The sequence below is a fragment of the Nanorana parkeri genome, unplaced genomic scaffold, assembly GCF_000935625.1.
Source record: "Nanorana parkeri isolate BGI_ZX_2015 unplaced genomic scaffold, ASM93562v1 scaffold1823, whole genome shotgun sequence".
Taxonomy (NCBI): domain Eukaryota; kingdom Metazoa; phylum Chordata; class Amphibia; order Anura; family Dicroglossidae; genus Nanorana; species Nanorana parkeri.
The window spans coordinates 150674-172481 of record NW_017308091.1 but is presented as its reverse complement, the minus strand read 5'-3'; the positions used below and the strand labels follow the sequence as shown (position 1 = coordinate 172481).

General features: G+C 46.7%; 1 protein-coding gene across 1 annotated transcript in view; it reads right to left on the bottom strand.

Moving 5' to 3' along the window:
- The window catches only part of PM20D1 (peptidase M20 domain containing 1), a gene marked incomplete at its 5' end in the record, with an annotated part of 236916 nt that overhangs the window by 77384 nt on the left and 137724 nt on the right, over positions 1–21808 (bottom strand). Inside the window, one exon of the mRNA XM_018571733.1 lies at positions 6773–6938. Within this exon, the coding sequence (XP_018427235.1) occupies positions 6773–6938 (166 nt within the window). The remainder of the gene's footprint in view (positions 1–6772; positions 6939–21808) is intronic.

Below are 21808 nucleotides of genomic sequence, written 5' to 3'. Positions count from 1 at the left end.
ATGCAAATGTACAAGTGTATAAATAAATACATATATAATTAAATAAACTATAACAAATGAGTGGCTCCTCTCACCCGAATAGACCAAAATATTAGCACTATGAAACACATAGCTAAGTCGCCATGAACATATATATACACACACGCGCACACACACGTACATCTACAGCCTGATGTGTCAAACAGGAGAGGGATGCCACTCATTAGTTAAAGATAAAACTAAAAAATTGTCATGACTGATGGATTCGTCAATTTTCGTCCCTTCGTTCAAAACCCCAATAAACATTCGGACTGAGCAACATGGATTTTAACTGCCACAGCAGCCCTTTTATTAAACCAAACAACTTTAACAATAACCAAAAGTAATAAACCAAATAATATACAGATATAATACTGTAAACGATGGTTGACCTGAGAAGGGGTCTTTGGGTGCCCAACAGCCCAAAAAAGGCCTCTCCTAACACTCCACCCATGTTCCCAGCTGCACCACAACCAGCTCAAGGAGACTTACTGCTTCTGGGTTCCCAAGGGGCCAGACCCCCTACAAATCCGCAACTAGGGAAAGATTGTCCAGAGGGAGAGTGCCAGCTCCTGTAGCAACCAGAGAGAAAGTGTTGTCAGGAGAAAGATTCCTGTGTAAAAGAGAGGCCCAGCAAGGAGCCAGTGAACTCTTTCGAGTGTCATTTCCCATAGTGACCAGAGAGAGAAACCACGGTAGAGACGAAGCCCAGCAGAATCAGAGTAAGCTTCAGCGGGCCTGGAAAGAGATGCAGAGACATCTTTTGGGTGAAAATCGCCCTGCGCCTTGCACAGTGTGTGGTCAGTGGGGGCATAGTATGGTGATATGTCCCGAGATGTGGGGTCCACCACAACCTTCACCATGTTTTGGATGTGGTCAACTGGATCATAAGTTTGCAACATGCCCTGTGCTCTGGGGGTGCCAAAGATGAGTGGACAATGTCAACACAGAACCACCGCTCTCAAATGAAGTTAAACACGGTGTCTGAGAAGGGTGGTAAAAGTTTATCCAGGACAGCTATGGTGCCGCCCTGCTGGGCACAGCTGAAATTTCACCTGGTAATGGGAATGAGTTAGAAGTTGAGTGACATTTTTTAAAATATTGCTTTGGTTAATGGAGAGCAACAGGCTCACAGTGGTGACCATGTGTTTGGGGTATCTGCAGAGCTAGAGGCTCATTATTATGAAAAAAATGTTATGTCTAATGATGTAATTGCTGCAATGAATAACGGTATTGATATTCAGCTGGGTGATGTAGTGCCACCAGCTCAGACTTGTGCAAAAGTGGTAAAACTGAAGGGTGTGTATGAACACAAGGACACCCCATCAGTTATGGTAACTGAGGAGTTAATGCTTACCACTACCTTTGGTGTCTCCTTGGAGGGAGCTATTGGAACGATGGGATACCTTTGATGGGAGCCCAGACAGCGTAGACAGGGATTAGTTGCTCAAATGTTTGTTGCCTCTAGGGGGAGATGTATTGACTGAGACCCCAGAGATAAGCAAACATGAGATATTGCTAAACAAAATGGAAACAGATGAAAAGGATGTACAGATGGTAAATGATGGTCCTGTTTTAGACAGTCAGAAGGATCGGCCGCTGATCAGCTGGTAGACGAACGCGCGTCTGCTGAAGCAGCTGATATAATTCATCAGGTGGATGAGTCTAGTAAAAGTGAGGATGCAGTGGAAATTTTGTTTGAGACCCAGGGCAGGGTTAAAAACGATGTGTTGGGTGTTCCTAAGGGGAAACAGCCCTTAGTGCAGTTGCCAGTAGTAATGGGAAAGCCCAACTAGTGTAGTGGTGGCTCCTGGAGAGAGTCATTTTGTGCAGATGGGGTCGGGATTCCCCTTGCTGGATGACAGATTGTCTGACGAAACCAGAGGTAAACTGGACAAAGGTAATGGAGGTATTAGATGGCCAGTCAGTTGTGGCTTGTGTCCTCCCCTGCGGTTCGGGGGCAAGGGGGGGGGGATATATGGCAGTGCGTCGCAATGCGACTGTGTTATCTCCATTCCTGTGTCCAGAATTTGAGTGGCCGGCGCAGGCTGATGGCACAGGTGTGCACAGCCTTTAAAATAAAGGTGTTGGAAAGGGTTCAAGGCTCCACCTGGGAGACAGGAAAGCTCCACCCAGGAGTCAGGGTGGAGGCCAGCGCAGCAGGGTGCTGCGGATTAGAAAAGCACCAGTGTGCAGGTTAGCACACTGCTGTGACTGTCTGGAGGTACAGACAGTTGGCTGAGGCCAGAGCAGCGGTGCTGCAAATGCAAAGCCAGGAGGCTGGATGGGCAGGTGCTGCCATGAGATGCTAAAGAACCCTTGTGAGGGTAATTGCTTTGTTTTGAGAACTTTGCTTTAATAAAAGTGGGCAAGGAAGATTACAGCGAGTGGATGCGTCCTTAAGTATTCACTCAGGTGCAACAAGTCCAGGGCCGGTGCAAGGATTTTTGCCTACACAGGCGAAAGAGCATTTTTGCGCCCCCCCCCCCACACACACACACACGCGCGCATGCGCCTTTGGATGGCTGCCTAAGCACCGCACTTTCAGTCAATTAACTCTGCCTCCAATCAATATTAATACATGTCTGTACCTCGGTACGGGCATGGATGGGAGTAGAGATCCACCAATACCATTTTTTTCTAGACCGAGTACATCAAGTATAGAGGACTACAAATACAGTTCCTACTCTTCCCCCACATCCCCTCTGTTCCCACATCTCCCCTCTAGGAGAGCGTTGTGTGGGAGGAGACAGCCCGTGCTGTCACAGGAAGCTGAGCTCTCCTCCCACACCGCTCGCTCAGCCTCCTGTGACAGCTGTCAGGATGGAGAGTGGGTACAAGCAGTCACTGAGCAGTGATCGCTGAGTGTTTGCACATAGTGGAGGACAGAGTATGGTTACTATATCCTCAATTATGAATGGGATCTACATCACCTCCTGTTCATTCATGATTGTGGTTATAGTAAACATACTCTGTTCTAATGTTATCAACGAACAGGAACACTCAGCATAGAGGATTCCTGTTCATTTATAACAGGGGCTGCAGAAAAAGAGATTAAGGGCTCTGTGTCCTCGATCTCTTTTTCTATTTTAAAAGGGAAATATCAGGGGTCTGCTGAGATCCCTAATATTTCCCCCAATTGGCCGCTGGCCACATGGTCATACACAAAGGACACCACAATGGCCGCTCTGAGATCCAGTACAAAAACAGAGAAATACAACAATAACTGAGGAGCTTTAGAGCCTAGAAGACAAAACCGCATCAAACTGACTTCCAGCCCAAAAACAAATAGATTTCCGTTCAGCAGGGTGCATCCCTAGTTTTAATTATTATTTTTCACTTATTTTTTCATAAATGTTTATTTTATAATTTTTTTAATCCTTCTCTCCTCCTGGCTGCTCTGAAGCTGCAGCGGCCGGGAGGAGAGAGAGGGAGCGCTGACAGGTGTGATCAGAGCCGCCGCAGCCATCTTGCGGCCAAGGTTTGCCACCCGTACGGTTTTCACCCGGACAGTACGGGTTTGGAATCCTGTGCACGGGTGGGAGCCCACCTCCCACCCGGGCACAGTATTCAAACCGGAGCTCCCTAAGAAAGCTGCATACCGCTGGCCGTCTTTATTGTGATGGCCGCAGTGCTCATCTGCCTGTCTCCTCCTTCTGTGGCATTATCTCCTCCCAGCTCTGACATCACATCCTGCAGGTACCGAGGGAGGACAGAGACCGAGAGCGCAGACACGGGCAAGTTTTACAGTATTTGTATATTAATATATAACTTTTTTTTATATATATTTCAGATTTTAGTACTTATTTTAATTAGATTTTTGTTCTTCATATATCTGCGGTGCTCGCTGACTGATTGAGCCCACCTGAGGGCCGCATAGCCCACCTGAGAGTGCACACAGCCCACTTGAGAGCCGCATAGCCAACCCAAGAGTGCACATAACCCACCCAAGACTGCACACAGCCCATCTGAGAGCCGCAAAGCCCACCTGAGAGCCGCATAGCCCACCTAAGAGTGCGCATAGCACACCTGAGAGCTGCATAGCCCACCTAAGAATGCACAGAACCCACCTGAGAGCCACATAGCCCACCTAAAAGTGCACACAGCCCACCTGAGAGCCGCATAGCCCACCCAAGAGTGCACACAGCCCACCCAAGAGTGTACACAGCCCACCTGAGAGCTGCATAGCCCACCTAAGAGTGCACAGAACCCACCTGAGAGCCACATAGCCCACCTAAGAGTGCACAGAACCCACCTGAGAGCCACATAGCCCACCTAAGAGTGCACACAGCCCACCTGAGAGCCACATAGCCCACCTAAGAGTGCACACAGCCCTCCTAAGAGTGCACACAGCCCACCTGAGAGCCGCATAGCCCACCTGAGAGTGCACACAGCCCACCTGAGAGTGTGGCACAGCCCACCTGAGAGCCGCATAGTCCACCTAAGAGTGCTCATAGCCCACAAAATTACCGGTCTCGATTTACCTTAGTAACCGCTACTTCCAGCAATCCTTTTCTGGAAGATCCCTTCTTTTTCCGTGTTGCAGATACACCAGAATATGCTGATATGTACTAATTGTATTACTGAGATGTAATTATATATTTTGAGCAGTAGATGGCGCTATAATGCAATGTTAGTCAATGCTAGTTTTTTTATATGTTTATATGTTTTTTTATATGTTCTTTTTTTTCACAGTATTTACCAAAAGTTGAATTTATCATCTCAGAGAAAACTATGATATATACAGTAAGTTCTCTATATATGCTGTAAATGCTGTATTCTGATGTAATGTCCATATAAGCAAGCAAAACTTAATCCAGCATTCCTTAAGATCTCAGTGCTTCATCTAAACACATACCAACACTTGTCTCATCTCTTCACTTTCTGTCATAGTGTGTCTCCAGTCTGTGGAAGAGCAATGGAACCATCTTTGGACAGCAGCATTATTAACATGTGGAGCGCATTTGTTTCAAATTTTGCTTTTGGCATAAAGGTTTTACATATATGAATAAAATCTGACTTTGTAAGTATTCCTGTCAGTTTTGTCCCAATATCAAACCGCCACTTTTGCTGGACAGCTTGGTCTGTTAAAGAAATAAAAACAAAAAAACAGACACACTGGCTGGATCACCAGGTGAAAATAAAGGGAAAAAATATGTAATTGGTAAGCTGTGATGGATTACATTTTTGCTTTTGACTTAGATACGCTTTACAAAACACGGGGACCATGAGGGAAAAAATAGCCACCTTCCAGCGGGAGGGACAGTGACAGCACAAATTCAGAGATGATTTGAGGATGTACAGCCGAGTGATACACAAATAAACTAATCATTTTTAAGATTCAACTCGAGTTTAGTGACACTTTAAATGTGATGGCTGGATAGGTTTTCTTTATTTAGGCTTATTTTTATTTTCATCTGATGATTCTACCAGTAATACACTTGCTGTCTTAAGGTAGCTTCACTCTATGGAGGAGCAACAGAGCCACCCTTGGGCAGCAGCATTGTCATGGAGAAAGTTGTGTTAGATGGACTTGACTAACTGAATTCCAGCTAACAATTTTTAAGCAGTTACAGTTTTATATAAATGAATACAAGATGACCATTGCAAGCACCTCAGTACTTGTTAAGTAGTTTGTCTAAACCCTCTATCTGCCACTTTTGCTTGACAGTTTGGTCTGTAACAGGAAGTTGAAAAAAGCCTAAAAAAAGAAAACTAATGTATACACCACATCTAAGGATAGGTAAGCTGAAATATCTTACATTTTTGGGGGGTTTAGATATGCTTTAATTGTTGCAAAATAAAATTATGAATGCAAATAAAATAGCACATACACCTTAGTAACTTTACCCTATTGTGCTATTCCCATATAGCTCTTCATTGCAATGCTGCTCCCCCTAATGACATTTAAAGCAGAACTAGGATTAGGGATGCACCAATACCGTTATTTTTTCTTGGTACTTGCCGATACCAAATACCGAGTACCGGTATTCGGTATCGGCGAGCACCATTCAGGAAGCCAGGCGGCGTGTAATGACTAGCCACCTGGCTTCCTGATTAGCCGGGAAGCCGGGCAGCGTGCAAAGACTCGTCACACGGCTTCTCGATTAGCAGGGAAGCCGTCCCCATGCTTCTCATCACTAGGTGACGAGAAAGCATGGAGCCGGCTTTCAAGTCAATCAAGAAGCCGGGCGCCGGGTAATGACGTGACGCCCGGCTTCCTGATTGGCCGGGAAGCCGGCTCCATGCTCCCTCGTCATGAGGTGACGAGGGAGCATGAAGCCGGCTTCCCGACCAATCTTAAAGCCGGCCACCGTGTCATTACACGGCGCCTGGCTTCCTGATTGGCCAGCTTCCGACCACTCCGGAAGCCGTGCAGCGCATCATTACTGTACGTATCGGGCTAGGCATCGGAGCATTTTGGCGAGTACTCGTACTAAATACTCGGCATCGACACTGGTATCGGTGCATCCCTGACTAGGATTGTATAGCACCTACAGGTATTAATTATCTCTCAGAGAGACCATAGTACTCCCTCTTCATCTGCAATTCATCTGTGTTTCTTTGCAGAAAGAAAAAACTATCTTTGCTACTTCCTATTACTGTACTTTGCACATCAGCAATTATTTTACCCTTAGTGAATAAGCCTGACCACATTTTTTATACATGAAAGTGGTCTCTTGGGGGGCTTCTAGTTCTTTTTTTTCACAGTATTTACCAAAAGTTGAATTTATCATCTCAGAGAAAACTGTACCTGGCACAACTGGAACTCCAGAAAACACAGAATGAATAGTGCGCTGTAGTATTTGGTATCCAAAGTTTGAATCATCATAAGGGCTAATAGGAAGGGGATCAAATGAGTTGAGGACAGAAAGTTTCACCCTTTCATCATTAATAGTATATCTTACAATATCTAAAACCTGCAAAAAGAAAAAGAAAAACAGAGGGGTTATTTACTCACTTATATACTCATCCCTTTCTCTGTAGGAAGTCTATACCATGGATTATGCTGCCATCTACATCAGAATGGACACTATGCACAAAAAATACTGTCCAGATGCCATAAGACCACCCCTACTAATGGATGCAGAAGTTAAAGTGGAGTCAGGTGGTGTGTGTGCTGGAGGCACGCAAAGACAGCTAGGGAGGCTGGGGAGAACTGGTGAGGCTAGAAGAGAGCCATGAGCCTGAGGGGCCGCCAATACAAGCGTGGGAAAGCACTTCTAAGAGGGGCAGTGTGTCAGAAGTGTTAATGTGTAAAATGGCTAAACTTGTGTTATGTTGCAAGTATGGCATGAATGTTATGCTGAACAACCCCTGCGAGAGTATCCAAGGTGGATGCATGAACTTTCGTTTGAATAAAAGTGGGCTACCAGGCCCTTAAACAGATGGTATTGCAAGTGGACTGCATCCTTAAAGCGCTCACCATATGTGCTAATATCCCCAAACATCACAATATATATGTAATGTTAAAAAAAATGAAAACAGGAGTATTGCAGTATGCAATGATAACTTTCTTATTGGACTAACATATTGGACATGCTTTCGAGAGTTAACCTCTATTCTTCAGGTCAGAAGCAATACTAATCAATAGGGATGCACTGATACCGATGCTAGTATCGGTGCCAATGCCGGGTATTTGGGCGAGTACTCGGCATCTGCACCCATACCGATATTAGTATCGGTGCCGATGCAGAGTACTTGCCCCAAATGCTCCGATGCCTAGCCCGATACTTCCTGTATCAGGAAGCCGGGCAGCACGTCATTACACGATGCTCGGCTTCCTGATTGGAATGCTCCCTCGTCACTTGTCAGAAGCTGGCCAATTAGGAAGGCAGGCGCCGTGTAATGACTCGGCGGCCGGCTTTCTGATTGGTAGGGAAGCCGGCTTCATGCTCCCTCGTTTTTAGTTTTCGTTGTGTTTGCACATGTCTCTGTGAGTGCGGAACAAACACTGGGGCGATCGTCTGAGCACTCCAGTGTTTGTAAATAACTGGGGACACATCGTACAATGTGTCCCCATGAATGAACAGGATGTGATTTACATCACTTCCTGTTCATTCATGAATTTCTGAATGGGGAGTAGCACTCACTACAGAGGCTTCTCCCCATTCACAAACTGGTGATAGTAAATATTTTCTGAATGAATGGGTAGCCTCTGTACTGTGTGCTTCCCATTCATTTAGTACAGATGCTGCAGAAAAAGAGATTGAGGACTCTGTGTCCTCAATTTCTTTTTCTATTTTAAAAGGTAAATGTCAGGGGTCTGTTTAGTCCCCTTGAGAGCAGGAGGTCTTTTGGGGAGCGGAGATGACGGTTTGGGTGATATTTTGAGATGAGGTCAGTGATGTAGGTTGGGGCAGAGTTGTAGATGGCTTTGTATGTTGTTGTTAGTATTTTGAATTTTATTCATTGGGCAAATGGGAGCCGGTGGAGGGATTGGCAGAGAGGGGCGGCAGACACTGAACGGTTGGTAAGGTGGATGAGTCTGACAGCAGCATTTATGATAGATGGAAGGGGGGCCAACAAGCAGGGAGTTACAGTAGTTGGGGCGAGAGATTACAAGGGAGTGAATTAGAAGCTTTGTGGTTTCGTTTGTTAAAAAGGGGCGTACTTTGGAAATGTTACGGAGGTTGAGTTGGCAGGATTGGGATAGTGATTGGATGTGGGGCTGAAGGGAGAGCTCAGAGTCAAGGATTATACAGAGTACCCTGGCTTGATGGGAGGGGTTGATCGTAGTGTTGTTAAATGTGATGGGGAAGTTGGGGGAGGGAACACGGATAGGAGTGTTAGGCTTGTGGTGTGGGCCCGAGTTGACGAGGAGGACCTCCCTTGCAACCCCGTCTGTGACCACTGGGGTTGATAACAGTGTGCGCAGGCAGGGGGTGCACGGGTGACGGATGCTGACTCCGTGTTGCTCTGAAGAGTGGAGACCTGATGGAGCAGTGGGCCGTTAAGTCACCCAACTGGGGAATTAGGAGGCAGACTGGATCCAGGACAGGTGGCACGAACAGTACTGAGGAAAGTCCAAGGGATCGTCAGGAACAAGCCGGGTTGGCAACAGGCGGGCAGAGGCAGTACCGAGGATTATGCAAAAGAGTCGTCAGAAAGGCAAGCAGGGTCGATAACAAGCGGGCAATGGTGGTACAAAGGGATAATCAAGAGAATCGTCAGGAGTAAGCCAGATCACAGGGTTTCCAGGAGACAGGAGCAAGACACAGACATCCAACGAGTGATCAGATGCGCCTTATATAGCCCAGGGATGGCCTATTGCGCATGCGCTGGCGCGATGACATCATCGGGATGTATCCACGTAGTGACGTCACGCCGCGTGACCCCGCCGGGTCGTCTAACGTCTGCGCCTGCGCGGCCTGGAAGCGTGTGCCCGCACTGGAGCCCGAATCGGGCCCTGACATGCCCTCTGGACCGGGACCCGCCATGGCCTACAAAGCGGGACCCGACATGGCCCCCCCCTAAGGGGCGGCCTCCGGGCGCCCATCAGGCAGGCTCTGTTTGGGTTGCTTCGCAAAAAGGCTCGGAGCGTGGATCGCCGATATGGGTTCCCAGGAGTTATCTTCCATACCGTAGCCCTTCCATTTGATGAGGTACTGGCCGGTGCCCCTAGGCCTGCGAAAGTCCAGAATCGCTTCCACCTCGTATTCCTCCTCTCCGTCGATTAGCACAGGATTCGGAACGTCTGATGAGCGATCTGAAAAAACGTCCGGCTGGACTGGCTTCAATAAAGAGGTGTGAAAGACAGGGTGGATCCGATAGGCTGGCGGGAGGGTCAGGCGATAGGATGCTGGGTTAATTTGGCGTTCCACCGGAAAGGGCCCGATATACCGGGGTCCCAATTTTCTGGAAGGGCAGGCCAGTTTGAGGTTCCGAGTAGACAGCCACACCAGATCTCCAGGTTGTAAGGTTAAATCCCCTCTGCGGGAACGATCATACGCACCCTTGGCCGCAACCTGGGCCTTGGAAATGGCCCGTTGGAGCAGGATGATATTGGAGCGGAGGAAGTCCATTGTCTTTTGGGCAGCTGGGACTGTCGACTCCAGTCTCCGGGTGGGTAAACAGGCTGGGTGGAAGCCGTAGTTGGAAAAGAAAAGTGACTGGCCCGTGGTGGAATGTCTGGCATTATTGTACGCAAACTCTGCTAATGGAAGCAGGGACACCCAGTTGTCTTGGGAGAAGGTGGAAAAGCAACGGTCGGGGCGGACGTGAATTGTAGCTTGAGCTGAGTAAAAGCTGCCTGGGCCTCTTGGGACCACTGAAAACGACTCAGTTTCCTGGTTAACTGGGTGATAGGCAGGACGATTTTGGAGAAATCCTGAATGAATCTCCGATAGAAGTTTGCGAAACCCACGAAGCGCTGCACCCCCTTCCTGTCCGTGGGTGGAGGCCAATCCAAGATGGCCGATATCTTCTGAGGGTCCATGGAGATGTCACAGCCCTAAAAACTGGATTGATGGACGCTCGAATTCGCACTTCTCAGCTTTAACATATAGCCCCTGCTGTCTGAGACGGGTGAGAACCTGTTTCACGTGGTTGCGATGGACATCCAGGGAGGCCGAGAAGATGAGGATGTCATCAAGGTAGACAATGACAAAAAGGTCTAGGATATCATGGAAGACATCGTTCACCAGATGTTGGAAGGTAGCCGGGGCGTTGCAGAGCCCAAAGGGCATGACAAGGTATTCATAGTGCCCAAACCGAGTACGGAATGCCGTTTTCGATTCGTCCCCCTCCCGGATCCGCACGAGATTGTAGGCACCCCGCTATAGTCTTCTACAGGTCGACGACCTTGGCGAAGTGAGATTAGGACCGTCTCAGCGGATGAGACCTGGTGCGGGTCATCATATAGCAGGGCCATGGCATCCATGAATCCCTTGGATGACTCCAGGAGAGGGTCTGATAGTTTCAGGAGACGGTGGGCCCAAGCCTGTGGTTCGTTTAATAGGAGTGAAATAATGAACCCCACCTTGGTTTGTTCCGTGACGAAGGTGCGGGGTTGGAGCAAAAAGTAGAGCTGACAAGCGTTCCGGAATGCACGGAACTTGGTACGTTCACCAGAAAACTTCTCCGGTGCTGGCACACGGGGTTCTGGTGGTGGACCCATTGCGGCTGCAACAGGTGGTAGAGGGGCGGCATCTGGCACATTATCCGGTGCAGGAGTCGGTGCAGCTGGAGCGGCCCGACTCAGGGACTCCAGCCGGCCCTCTAGTTGGATATAGCCTTCCTGAAGGCCCTGCACGGATTCGGTAAGAGTGGCCATCTGCTGGCACAGTTCTTCCATGGGAGGCCTCCCTTCGGACCCACGAGTATTGGCTGAGTGATTTTGTTAGGCTTGTGGTGTGGGCCCGAGTTGACGGGACCTCCCTTGCAACCCCGTCTGTGACCACTGGGGTTGATAACAGTGTGCGCAGGCAGGGGTTGCACGGGTGCCGGATGCTGACTCCGCATTGCTCTGAAGAGTGGAGACCTGATGGAGCAGTGGGCCGTTAAGTCATCCAACTGGGGAATTAGGAGGCAGACTGGATCCAGCACAGACGCACGAACAGTACTGAGGAAAGTCCAAGGGATCGTCAGGAACAAGCCGGGTTGGCAACAGGCGGGCAGAGGCAGTACCCAGGATTATCCAAAAGAGTCGTCAGAAAGGCAAGCAGGGTCGATAACAGGCGGGCAATGGTGGTACAAAGGGATAATCAAGAGAATCGTCAGGAGTAAGCCAGATCACAGGGTTTCCAGGTGACAGGAGCAAGACCCAGACATCCACACAGGCTGAAGCTCACTCAGCACTGAACGAGTGATCAGATGTGCCTTATATAGCCCTGGCGCGATTACGTCACCGGGACGTATCCGCGTAGTGACGTCACGCCGCCTATTGCACACTGCAATACTGCATTTTTGTCTTTTTTGACATTATATATATATATATTGTAGCAGGGTGTCTGTGAAATAAGTCAAAGTAACAGGAAAAGTGATTGATGCGATATATGTCCCTCCACGGATTCTTAGATTTGTAATCTAAGGTAATGCCAGCCATGGTAAAGAAAGTTAGTTCTTTACCATATGTCAGTAAAACCTGATCTGGGGCTGGTTTTACTGGGAGTCTGATAGAGCTCTGGGAGGGACAGACTCCCAATTCTGTGGACCACATTTTGAGGGTTTCTCCCTAGGTCCTGATTAAGGCAGCTGGACCTAGCTGTGTGGGGAGAGAGAATTTCAGTGGATGAGTGTTGGAAGCTAAAATAATTGACATCTATGATACATCTTTGATGGAAAGGTTCCTTAATATCGTGAGCTGCCCGTGGCTGTTTGATATGCGAATGAAGACCATCAAAGGGTTCTTGGGGCTGGACACTGATCAAAGGAGATCTGCTAGACTGTCATGTCCTGGGGCAGGCCCGACCCCCTGCTGGTATTTACTGCCCACACCTGTGTCAGCAAGGCATATATGCTGGGATGGGGGCAGGGGCATATGATGGAACCTTCTTCCTGTGTGACACTAACCTAGCTAGACCTTTGGACAAGACAAGTCTTTCTGAAATCTGCAATCAAGAATGTGATTCGCTGAGACCTGCTGGAGAGGCGTGTTCTGAGAACAGGAGAAAAACCCCATGGCATGTGTGAGAGAGAGAGAGAGAGAATGGTGTAGCTAGCTGTAGGATCCTTAACCTCAATTCCTATCCTCAATTCCCCTTTCAAATTCCCTTAATTGTATTGAGAATGTATGTATATCCCTATTTGTAAATAAACCCAACACTTATTTAAGATTCAGTTGTTCATCAGTAATTTAAGGCACCCCCAAATCAGAGCACATTCTACAATGAGGAGACTGTGTGCTGTTTGCAGCAAGATTGGAGTGGACCTGTAAGTGTTATACAGGACACACTTACCTTTTAAGTTAAGTGTAGATGGAGGAATCTGTTGCACCTTTTCCATCTGACCACAGAAAATCTGCAGATAAATTTTAAGGTGTATGGCCAGCTTAAAACTAAGGATTTTTGTTTGCAAAGGACATGCTTGTCTTTAACCAAGGACTTTCCCAGATAAAGGACACACGGCTCCATGGAGCATAATTTTATTTTCCTTCCTGTAATGTCAAGATGCTGTTACCTTAAGTGACGAGAGAGCATGGAGCCGTTTCCTGGCCAATCAGGAAACCGGGCAGTGTGTAATGATGCGCTGCCTGGCTTCCTGATACAGGAAGTACTTGTGCTAGGTATCAGAGCATTTGGGCGAGTACGAGTACTCACCCAAATACTCGGTATCGGTGCATCCCTAATAAAAATATATATATATATAATTTGTGATGTTTGGGGAATTAGCTGGACCACAGGACACAGGCTTTATCAGACAAACTGCATTTATTTTCCACAGCAGCAACATAAACAGTCCTTTCTTTCTTCAGTTCAGCAAAACAACTTAAAAGACTGCTCTCTTCAGCATAGCATAGAAATTATAAACTTTACCGTTTGCTTTCTTCAGCACAAAAAATAATAACACTAGCCTCCCCATTTTGGATGGCTTCAGTCCACAAGGTTATCACACTCTTAACCTTAAGAGTTTCAGCCCACAGGTTCTGTCACGTACCTGATTGGAGACTGAATGCATGAGGAGGCCTCCCTTGCACCTCGTGTCCCGAGGACTCTGGGGATGGGAACAGAGTCCAAGTAGACAGCGAGTGGCACGGGTGCCAGTGGTGATAACACTGTGCAAGCTGAAACCCAGGTGCTGTAGTAGAACCGGGCAAAATCCGAAATCCAGGTCAACGAGCCAAGGTCACACCAGTCGGGCAGGTACAGTACACAGGGATGAGGCAGAGGCAAAGTCCAGTAAACAATCCAAGGTCAGGGGCAGGCGGTAGGCAAGAATGGTCAAGGCAGATCCGGGTCAAAGTAAAGTAGGCAGGTAAATCACAGGACACAGGAACACAGGAGAGCTGAAGAAAATCCAGCAATATGGAGGCATGCAGGCTGAGCTTATATAGTGGGAGTGATAAGGCCAGTGTGTAACTTCCTGTGCACCATTTGGCAGGCTTTTTCGCGGCCGGTCCGTGGCACGCGCATGCACGTTTCCCAATGGTATGGAAAATGGGACTTTGCGCATGCGCAGCAGCAGGGGTTTGCTGACAGGTTCCCAGTAAAGTTCAACTGTTTCACAGCACCAGTACTTTTAGTCTGCTCCACAGCATTGTCTGCAAACATTAATCAGTCCCTGTAGAGCCAGGCACCATCGGATCACCCTGGCCTTCGTTCCCTTATCCTGTCACAAGTAATATAGAAGGGAATCCAAAGCCCGCTTTATGGCTAGACACTCCCGCTCGATTATGGCATAGTTCCTTTCAGCCGCGGTCAACTTCCGACTATCGGATGCTCTTCTTCATATATGACTTGTGACAGAACAGCTCCTAATCCCACATCAGAGCTACCAATACAGGGTGTTGGCATAGTGCCGATTTGAGCTCCTGAGAGGCCTTTTCTGCATCCGCATTCCACTTCTATGACCGACTTCCGACCTTTAGTCAAGTCGATCAATGGAGCAGCCAGGGTGGCAAAGTTTGGTACAAACCTTCTGTAGTACCCCACCATGCCCAGGAATGTCCGTATCTGCTTCTTTGTGAGGGGACAGGGCCTGGTCTGTATAGCCTCTACCTTGCTCACTTGTGGTTTCACCAGCCCACTTCCCACAATATACCCCAGCTATTTTGCTTCCTCCATTCCTAAAGCACATTTTTTAGGGTTCACCGAAAATCCTGCTCTCCACAGAAAGTCTAAAACTGCCTGGACTTTGGGCAAATGGGATTCCCAGTCTCTACTAAAAATGACAATGTCATCCAAATATACTGAAGAAACATAATACCGGTCAGGACGTAAAACCCTATCTATGCTGGAATGTGCCTGGAGCAGTCTGTAGACCAAAAAGGCATTCCACCCCTCTGGGGTGGAAAAAGCTGTTTTCTCCCTTGACTTTTATAATATCCAACCTATATTCATTATATATTGTTTGAGTGTACTCATTGAAATATATTGGTATGTATTATTAATATGGTGGGTTTATATTTTAAGTACATAGAATTAAGTGGATATACAGGATTTTTATCAGTGAAACTAGATGTGGAGAACCACTGTGTCTCGGTGCCAATCACGTCGCTTTCAAAGTATTTGGAGGAAAAATGTTAATTGCCATGGTTTAGACTTTCTTAAAGCTATATATCTAATTAGGAGTCAGTAAGTTGGACAGATGCTGTCACAGAATGGACCACCATATTATATTTATGGCTTTGTCCAAGGCTTAGGTCAGAGGTTATCTTTTATGAAAATAGTAGAATTTAATTAAAAGTCCAAAATGGTTATACAGTCCAATAGTGCCCCCTTTAGGTGATTGCGAGGAAGAGATACATAGTAAAATGATGTACTCTGACATCATTAATGACGTGGAAAAAACAAATCCACGCCCACATTCGTTGGGGATAAAAGTTTAATGGAAGTTGAGAGGGGGAGATCCAAAAGAGAAAAAGCGAGAAAGCAAGTACATACCAAGGTTAAAGGTCGGAAGCTGATGACGGCTGACCAAGGGAACTGAATTAAAGAGAACCGGACCATCTCTTGTTTCTAAACTGTGACACATTTAAAACCTTATTTCATTGGTTACATTGATATTTTTGGAATAATACCCTGTGGTTATATTTTATACATTACCTGTGTGATCAATAATATTGGAATTTCTGATCCATATTCTGTGTTTTGTCACCAGTCATATTTTGACATTATTCTGCACTGATTTTATTTTTAATTAATATATATATTTTTGCACAAAAATTTTATTCATCTTGTCTTCAAGTAAGCGCAAATAAACAAACTCAAGTAATTTTGATTTGTGGACATAAGTTGGGAATCTCCTTCATTATATATCCTTGCTTGTTTTCATCATATAGAAAAACTGTTATTTTAGCAGTATAAACATTCTGACAGGATTTTAACAAGTTAACATGGTATAACTGATATGGCTGCCTTTTGACTGGTTGGTGGACTTTATAATTCACCTCCACTTTTTCCACAATCTCAAATGGGCCTTGCCATCTGGCCAAGAACTTACTTTCGACTGTGGGAATCAGTAGCGCCACTCGATTCTCTACTTGGAAGTGCCTCACTTTAGCAGATCTATTATAGACCCGACGTTGAGCCTCCTGAGCCTTTTGCAAATGTTCCTTGACCAGTGGCATTACACTTATGATCCTTTCCTGCATTTGGGAGACATACTCAAGAACACTTTTCTGCTGAACCTGTTCGTTTTCCCATTCTTCTTTGACAAGGTCAAGCAATCCATGAGGTCTCCGCCCATATACCAACTCGAAGGGCGAGAACCCAGTGGAGGCTTGAGGCACTTCTCTTATGGCAAATAGGAGTGCTGGTAAAAGGCAGTCCCAGTCCTTACCATCCCTTTGAACCACTCTCTTGAGCATAGTTTTTAGGGTCTTTGTCAGTATTTGGATATGCAGAGCATAAATGCAGGGGCACACACTTTGGGACAGCGTACTCAGGAAAAGAATCAGGCACAGATTCCAAATACGTGGAACAAAAAAGTAAGTCCAATAATCATAGAAGCATAAGGTCAGGGCAGGCAGCAAAGGATCAAACTCGATAAATTAAGCAAAGGTCAGGTAACGGAATCACATGGCTAGCAACTGGAACACACTGTGGATAGCTCTGAAACAAGTGAGCACTCTCTCTGGATCCTTGCAGCTTTATAGTGATTAAACAGGAAGTGATGTCAGGAGGTGTGGCAGAAAGGAGGGCAATTCCTGTCTATAACAGGAAGCACTCCAGTGCTTCCATTTTGATGTAAGGATGCCATTAAACATGTGCAAGAGGCCTCACTATTTTCATGCGGGGAAGGTATAGGACACAAGTCACTGACAAGAGTGCCAATTACCGACATGCTGTGAGTGCGAGGACCCCCGCGATTGATACAGGTAAGTTGAGAATTGTGACAGTCTTATTAAAATGTTCCACCAAACCATCCGTCTGTGGATGGAAGACCAACTGCTTAATCTCAAATAGTTTGCACACATCTGCCATAACTCTTGACATGAACAGCGTGTCCTGGTCCGTCAGCAGCTCCCTAGGAAAACCGGCCCACGAAAACATCAACAGCTCACGAGCAATCGTTTTGGAGGAGGTATTTTGCAAGGGTATCGCCTCAGGGTACCGGGTGGCATAATCGAGGATCACCAATATATACATATGACCTTGAGCCGACTTTATCAGGGGACCCACAATATCCATTGCAATCCGTTCAAATGGGACCTCAATTATAGGCAAAGGGACTAGAGGTCTACGAAAGCATGTTATAGGGGCGGTTAACTGACAGGTGGGACAGGAGGTACAGTACTTCTTAACCTCTGCTTTCAGACCAGGCCAGTAAAACCGGTCGGTGATACTCGCCTCCGGTTTCCCAGGCGCCCCCAAAACAACATTATGTGCCAGGTCAAGAACCTTTCTTCTATACTGTTCTACAATCTCTTTACGTATTTTGGTGACTCTATAAGGTACGTCATTATTGATTGCAAAGTAAGGCGATCGCTCATTTGCACCAGGCTCCTGGGGAATTCCGTTTATGACAACCACATGTTCCCATGCTCGGCCCAAAGTAGGGTCCCATTTTTGGCATGTTCCAGAATCGCCCTTGGTAACATCCAAATCAGGCAGAGCAGGAATAGAGGTGGTTTTCTCCCCCAAGCATAACCTGTAAAGGAAAAGTTTCATCATCCTTAGAGGTCGACTCGGACCCTGAACCTGGTGTTTCTTCATTAATGACAGAATTATCATTATCAGTACCAACTAAATCATGAAGATTATCATCAACATCTGTTAGTTCAGGCAGTTCTGTGTTATTCCCCTCAGCGTCAGAGGGGGAGGAGTAATTTTCCCCCAAGTCTCTAGGGGCGCACACAGTTCTCCTCGTACATGTTCCCATAGTTCAAAAAATAAGGGGCAATCCTGTCCCACTATAATGTCATGCACCGAATTTCTTACCATCCCCACTTCTTGGGTAACAGAGCCACAGGTAGTGGAAATGGATACCGGGATAAGAGGGTATTCTCAAGTGTCCCCATGAATACGCACAACCCGTAAAGTCTTGCTTACCGGGCCGATTCTACCAACTATCCTGGTGTGGACGAGTGTTACCATGCTTCCTAAGTCCAACAAGGCCCTTGCCGGTAGGAGATTCACCCGCACCTCACACTCAAATCTTCCCTCACCAAGATTGAGGTTGGTAGTGCAAACTGCAAGCATACAACGATTCCCTCTGAAGAACTCCACATTCCATAGGTTCCTCCTGCAGTGAACACTATGCTTGGGTATGTCCCCAGGAATGACACCGCCAACATTGAACATCCTCCCTTCTCCGAACAGTCCTCCGTGGAGTTGGTAAACAGGGCTCTCAGTCTTCTTGTATGCTGATTCCAGGTGTTCGCTGAACTTCCTTTCGAAAAGTGGCGGTTGTTTGGGTCGCCCGTGGCAGTATGGGTCCTCGTCGTCGTCCTCCCCCACGGTGTATTTTTCTAACGCCTCTACCAGTTGATCTGGAGTCTGGGGGTCTACGAGGCTGACCCAGAGCTGAAGGTCACTTGGTAATGAACCTCAGGTATCGGTCCAGCATGACTCGATCCACCATCTGTGACCTAGACAATGTCTCTGGCTGTAACCATTTCCTGACTAGCTGCAACACGCCATATATCTGGGACCTGGGTGGCTGCTCTGGACGGTATCTCCAGTGGTGCACTCTTTGTGCCCGGACAGCAGTAGTCACCCCCAAGTGGGCCAGAATTTCTGCCTTCAGTCTGTCATAGTTTTTAGCATAAGTAGGTGGCAAATCAAAATAGGCCTTCCCCCAGTGAGCTGGCCTCATCACCCACTGGTGATGAGGCCAGCCCACTGGTCTTGGGACCATCCCTCTCTTTCTGCTGTCCTCTCAAACGTGGTCAGGAAGGCCTCTACATCATTGTTTGGGGTCAGCTTCTGCAAGTAGTAGCTGGTTCTCACAATTACCTGGTTGCTAGGGGCAGCAGCCATTTGGTCACACTCATGATAGAGCCGCTGTATTGCGTCCTGCAAAACCGCCAACTGGTTTTGCATAGCGTCCTTCTGAGATTGCTGTGTCTGTATCAACAGAGCCTGAACTTCTTCATGGCGGCGATTTGCTTCTGCAAAGGCTGCTGCTAAATGCAGGTTGGCTTCCTCCTGACGACAACATGACAATACGACAAGAGCGCAAAAACCTTGATAATGTAAAAAAAGAACCATCTGTCTCTATGAAAAGAGGTGCAATAAGGTTACTTACATACTGGAAGCTGGAGGTAGGACAGCAGAAAGAGAGGGCCTTGACAGAAGACCGAGGTGTCTGGTGTGAGCAATGCTAATAATGTGCTACAGAAGCAATGCCGTGATGATCTCCTTGATGTCCACGATACTGGTGTGTGGAATGCAAGGCACAATCGAGGAGAGAAGCGAGGGATAAGCCACAAGGGCTCAATGCTCTGCGTGTCTCCCTGACAGGTCCACAATCGAGTCGATCGTGTCGCAAAGTAAATGCAGCGAAGAGTAGGCTGTTCACACTCCGGTCGGCACTGAGTGCTATTGATGACAGGAGAGCCGCTAAGTGTGTGGATGAGGTAGCCAGTGAGAGTTTGTGCCGGCAGTCTTGGGATCGTATGGCAGCAGAAATTAACTAAATGTTCTTGTCAAAGTGTTGGGCAGCAGCAGGGAATTAAGTAAAGGGTGGTGATGGGTAAAACGGATGGAAGGAGCAACGCGTTTCGAAGCGTACCTATTTTTCAAGCTCTACGAAAAGCAATGTTGGTTAGCGGGAGAATGTGTGGTGTTTAAAAATGACAGGTGGGTGGAGCTACAGGCAATTAGCGTCTGGACCGCGATGTGGAAGAATCGTGAAAAATAAAAATAAAACCTAACATATACCACCGAAGTCCAAAGGATACAGGGAAGTGATCAATAATAATGGGGTGGTAAGGGACCCACTGAACAATGATGACAAGAAATAGATCAAGGGAACAAAAAGGATAAAAATACGAATAACAGTTAAAATTAATGTAGAGATTAAACTATTATGTATGTAAATGAAATGAGTGAGAATGCTTTATTTAAAGACAAACTAATCAAATGCTTTTAGTATCTTAGCTTTCATTGTATAATTTAAAATATAATTAAAAACATTACAATATAATGAGGTCAAAATTATTTAAAAAAATTAAAAACCATCGTAGCAGACCTGGAAAATTGTAGTGTGGTGAGGAATGTGATTATGAAAATATCTCACGGCACACTAGTGTGCCGCGGCACAGTGGTTGAAAAACGCTGTATTAGAGGATTCCAATGAACGTCCCTAGATTATGTATTGTTTGATTGTTAGCAGTATATGGTTGGGAGTATACACATGTACTGCTGCAATTGAATGGTCATGTAGCCCGATCGGTTGTTGGGCTGGGGTGAGCTGGAAAGCTTATATTAATGTTAGGATTTCCAACTCTTCATTAAGTCCTGTATTAAGTCGGTAAATCCAATAAGTTTCTTGTTTGGATAGACGTTGAAAACGCTCAGGAGGAGAATAATGGTCTGGGATGTGTTCTATAGCAAAGATTTGGAGGTCTTGGATTCTTTTACCATGTTTCTGGGCAAAATGCCGTGGGACGCGGCGGTCATAATTGCCATCAGCGATGAGTCGCCTGTGTTCGCTTATTCTTAATGGGCGGATGGTGCGGCGACATATAACAAATTGCATGGACATTTAAGACCGTACACAACGTGGTCGTGTGAGCAGGTGATGAACTGTTTGATTGGATAAGTGTTATTTTGATGGTCTGTGAACTAGGATTGGCCGTGTATGATAAACTGACATGTAAGACACCGTGATTTCTTACATTGGAAGGTGCAGACTCTGTTGTCAAATCTTTGATGTGGTGTGTCCTTGACACCGAAATTATGGCTTCTGTTTCAATATTTTTATTGTTTAAAACAAAATAGACATAGACAATGGGTTCACAGTGCTCCAAATAGGAGTTAGTCAAGGAACAATACAAACATAATGAATGCAAAATCACATCCTATGATATGTAACATCAAGAGCAGGCAGGTGTCTCACCTGTAGTCCTGTGACAAAAAAATCACAATTTGTGTACCATCAAAGTGAACAGGTCTTACACCTCGTAGAGGAGAACCCAGGAAGAGAAGGTAAGACCAAGGGGGAAGGGAAGAAGAGGGGGCGAGGTAGAGACCCCCCAGGGAGAAAAGAAAGAGGAAGGAAGCAAGAGGGGAAAGGGGGAAGAGTGAAGGTATCCCTCATACCAATAGTGTTGGCAGGTCCCACCTCGGACCGTCATTCATTGTTTTTGACCAGCAGCAGAGTCGGCCACGCCCCTCCTCTAGTACCCGAGCCATTTCAAAGATCAGACCCCATCAGATACCACGGTAGCTCATTGGATCCATGTTAGGGTTGCGATACCGGAGCCAAGGTTCCCAGATATCAGCATTTGTGACATTTATAGAGCAGCTCGCCATATTCTTCCACATCTGTTGACAGTCCTTTGCTACCCATTTCTGTTGTAATTTGGCCTCCCAGCCTCCGACATACCCTGTTTCCCTGAAAATAAGACCTGCCCCGAAATTAAGACCTAGTACAATTTTTGGGAATTGCTAAAATATAAGACCTACCCCGAAAATAAGACCTAGTTGCGACCTTTCCCAGGGCCGGTGGTGGCATAAAGGGG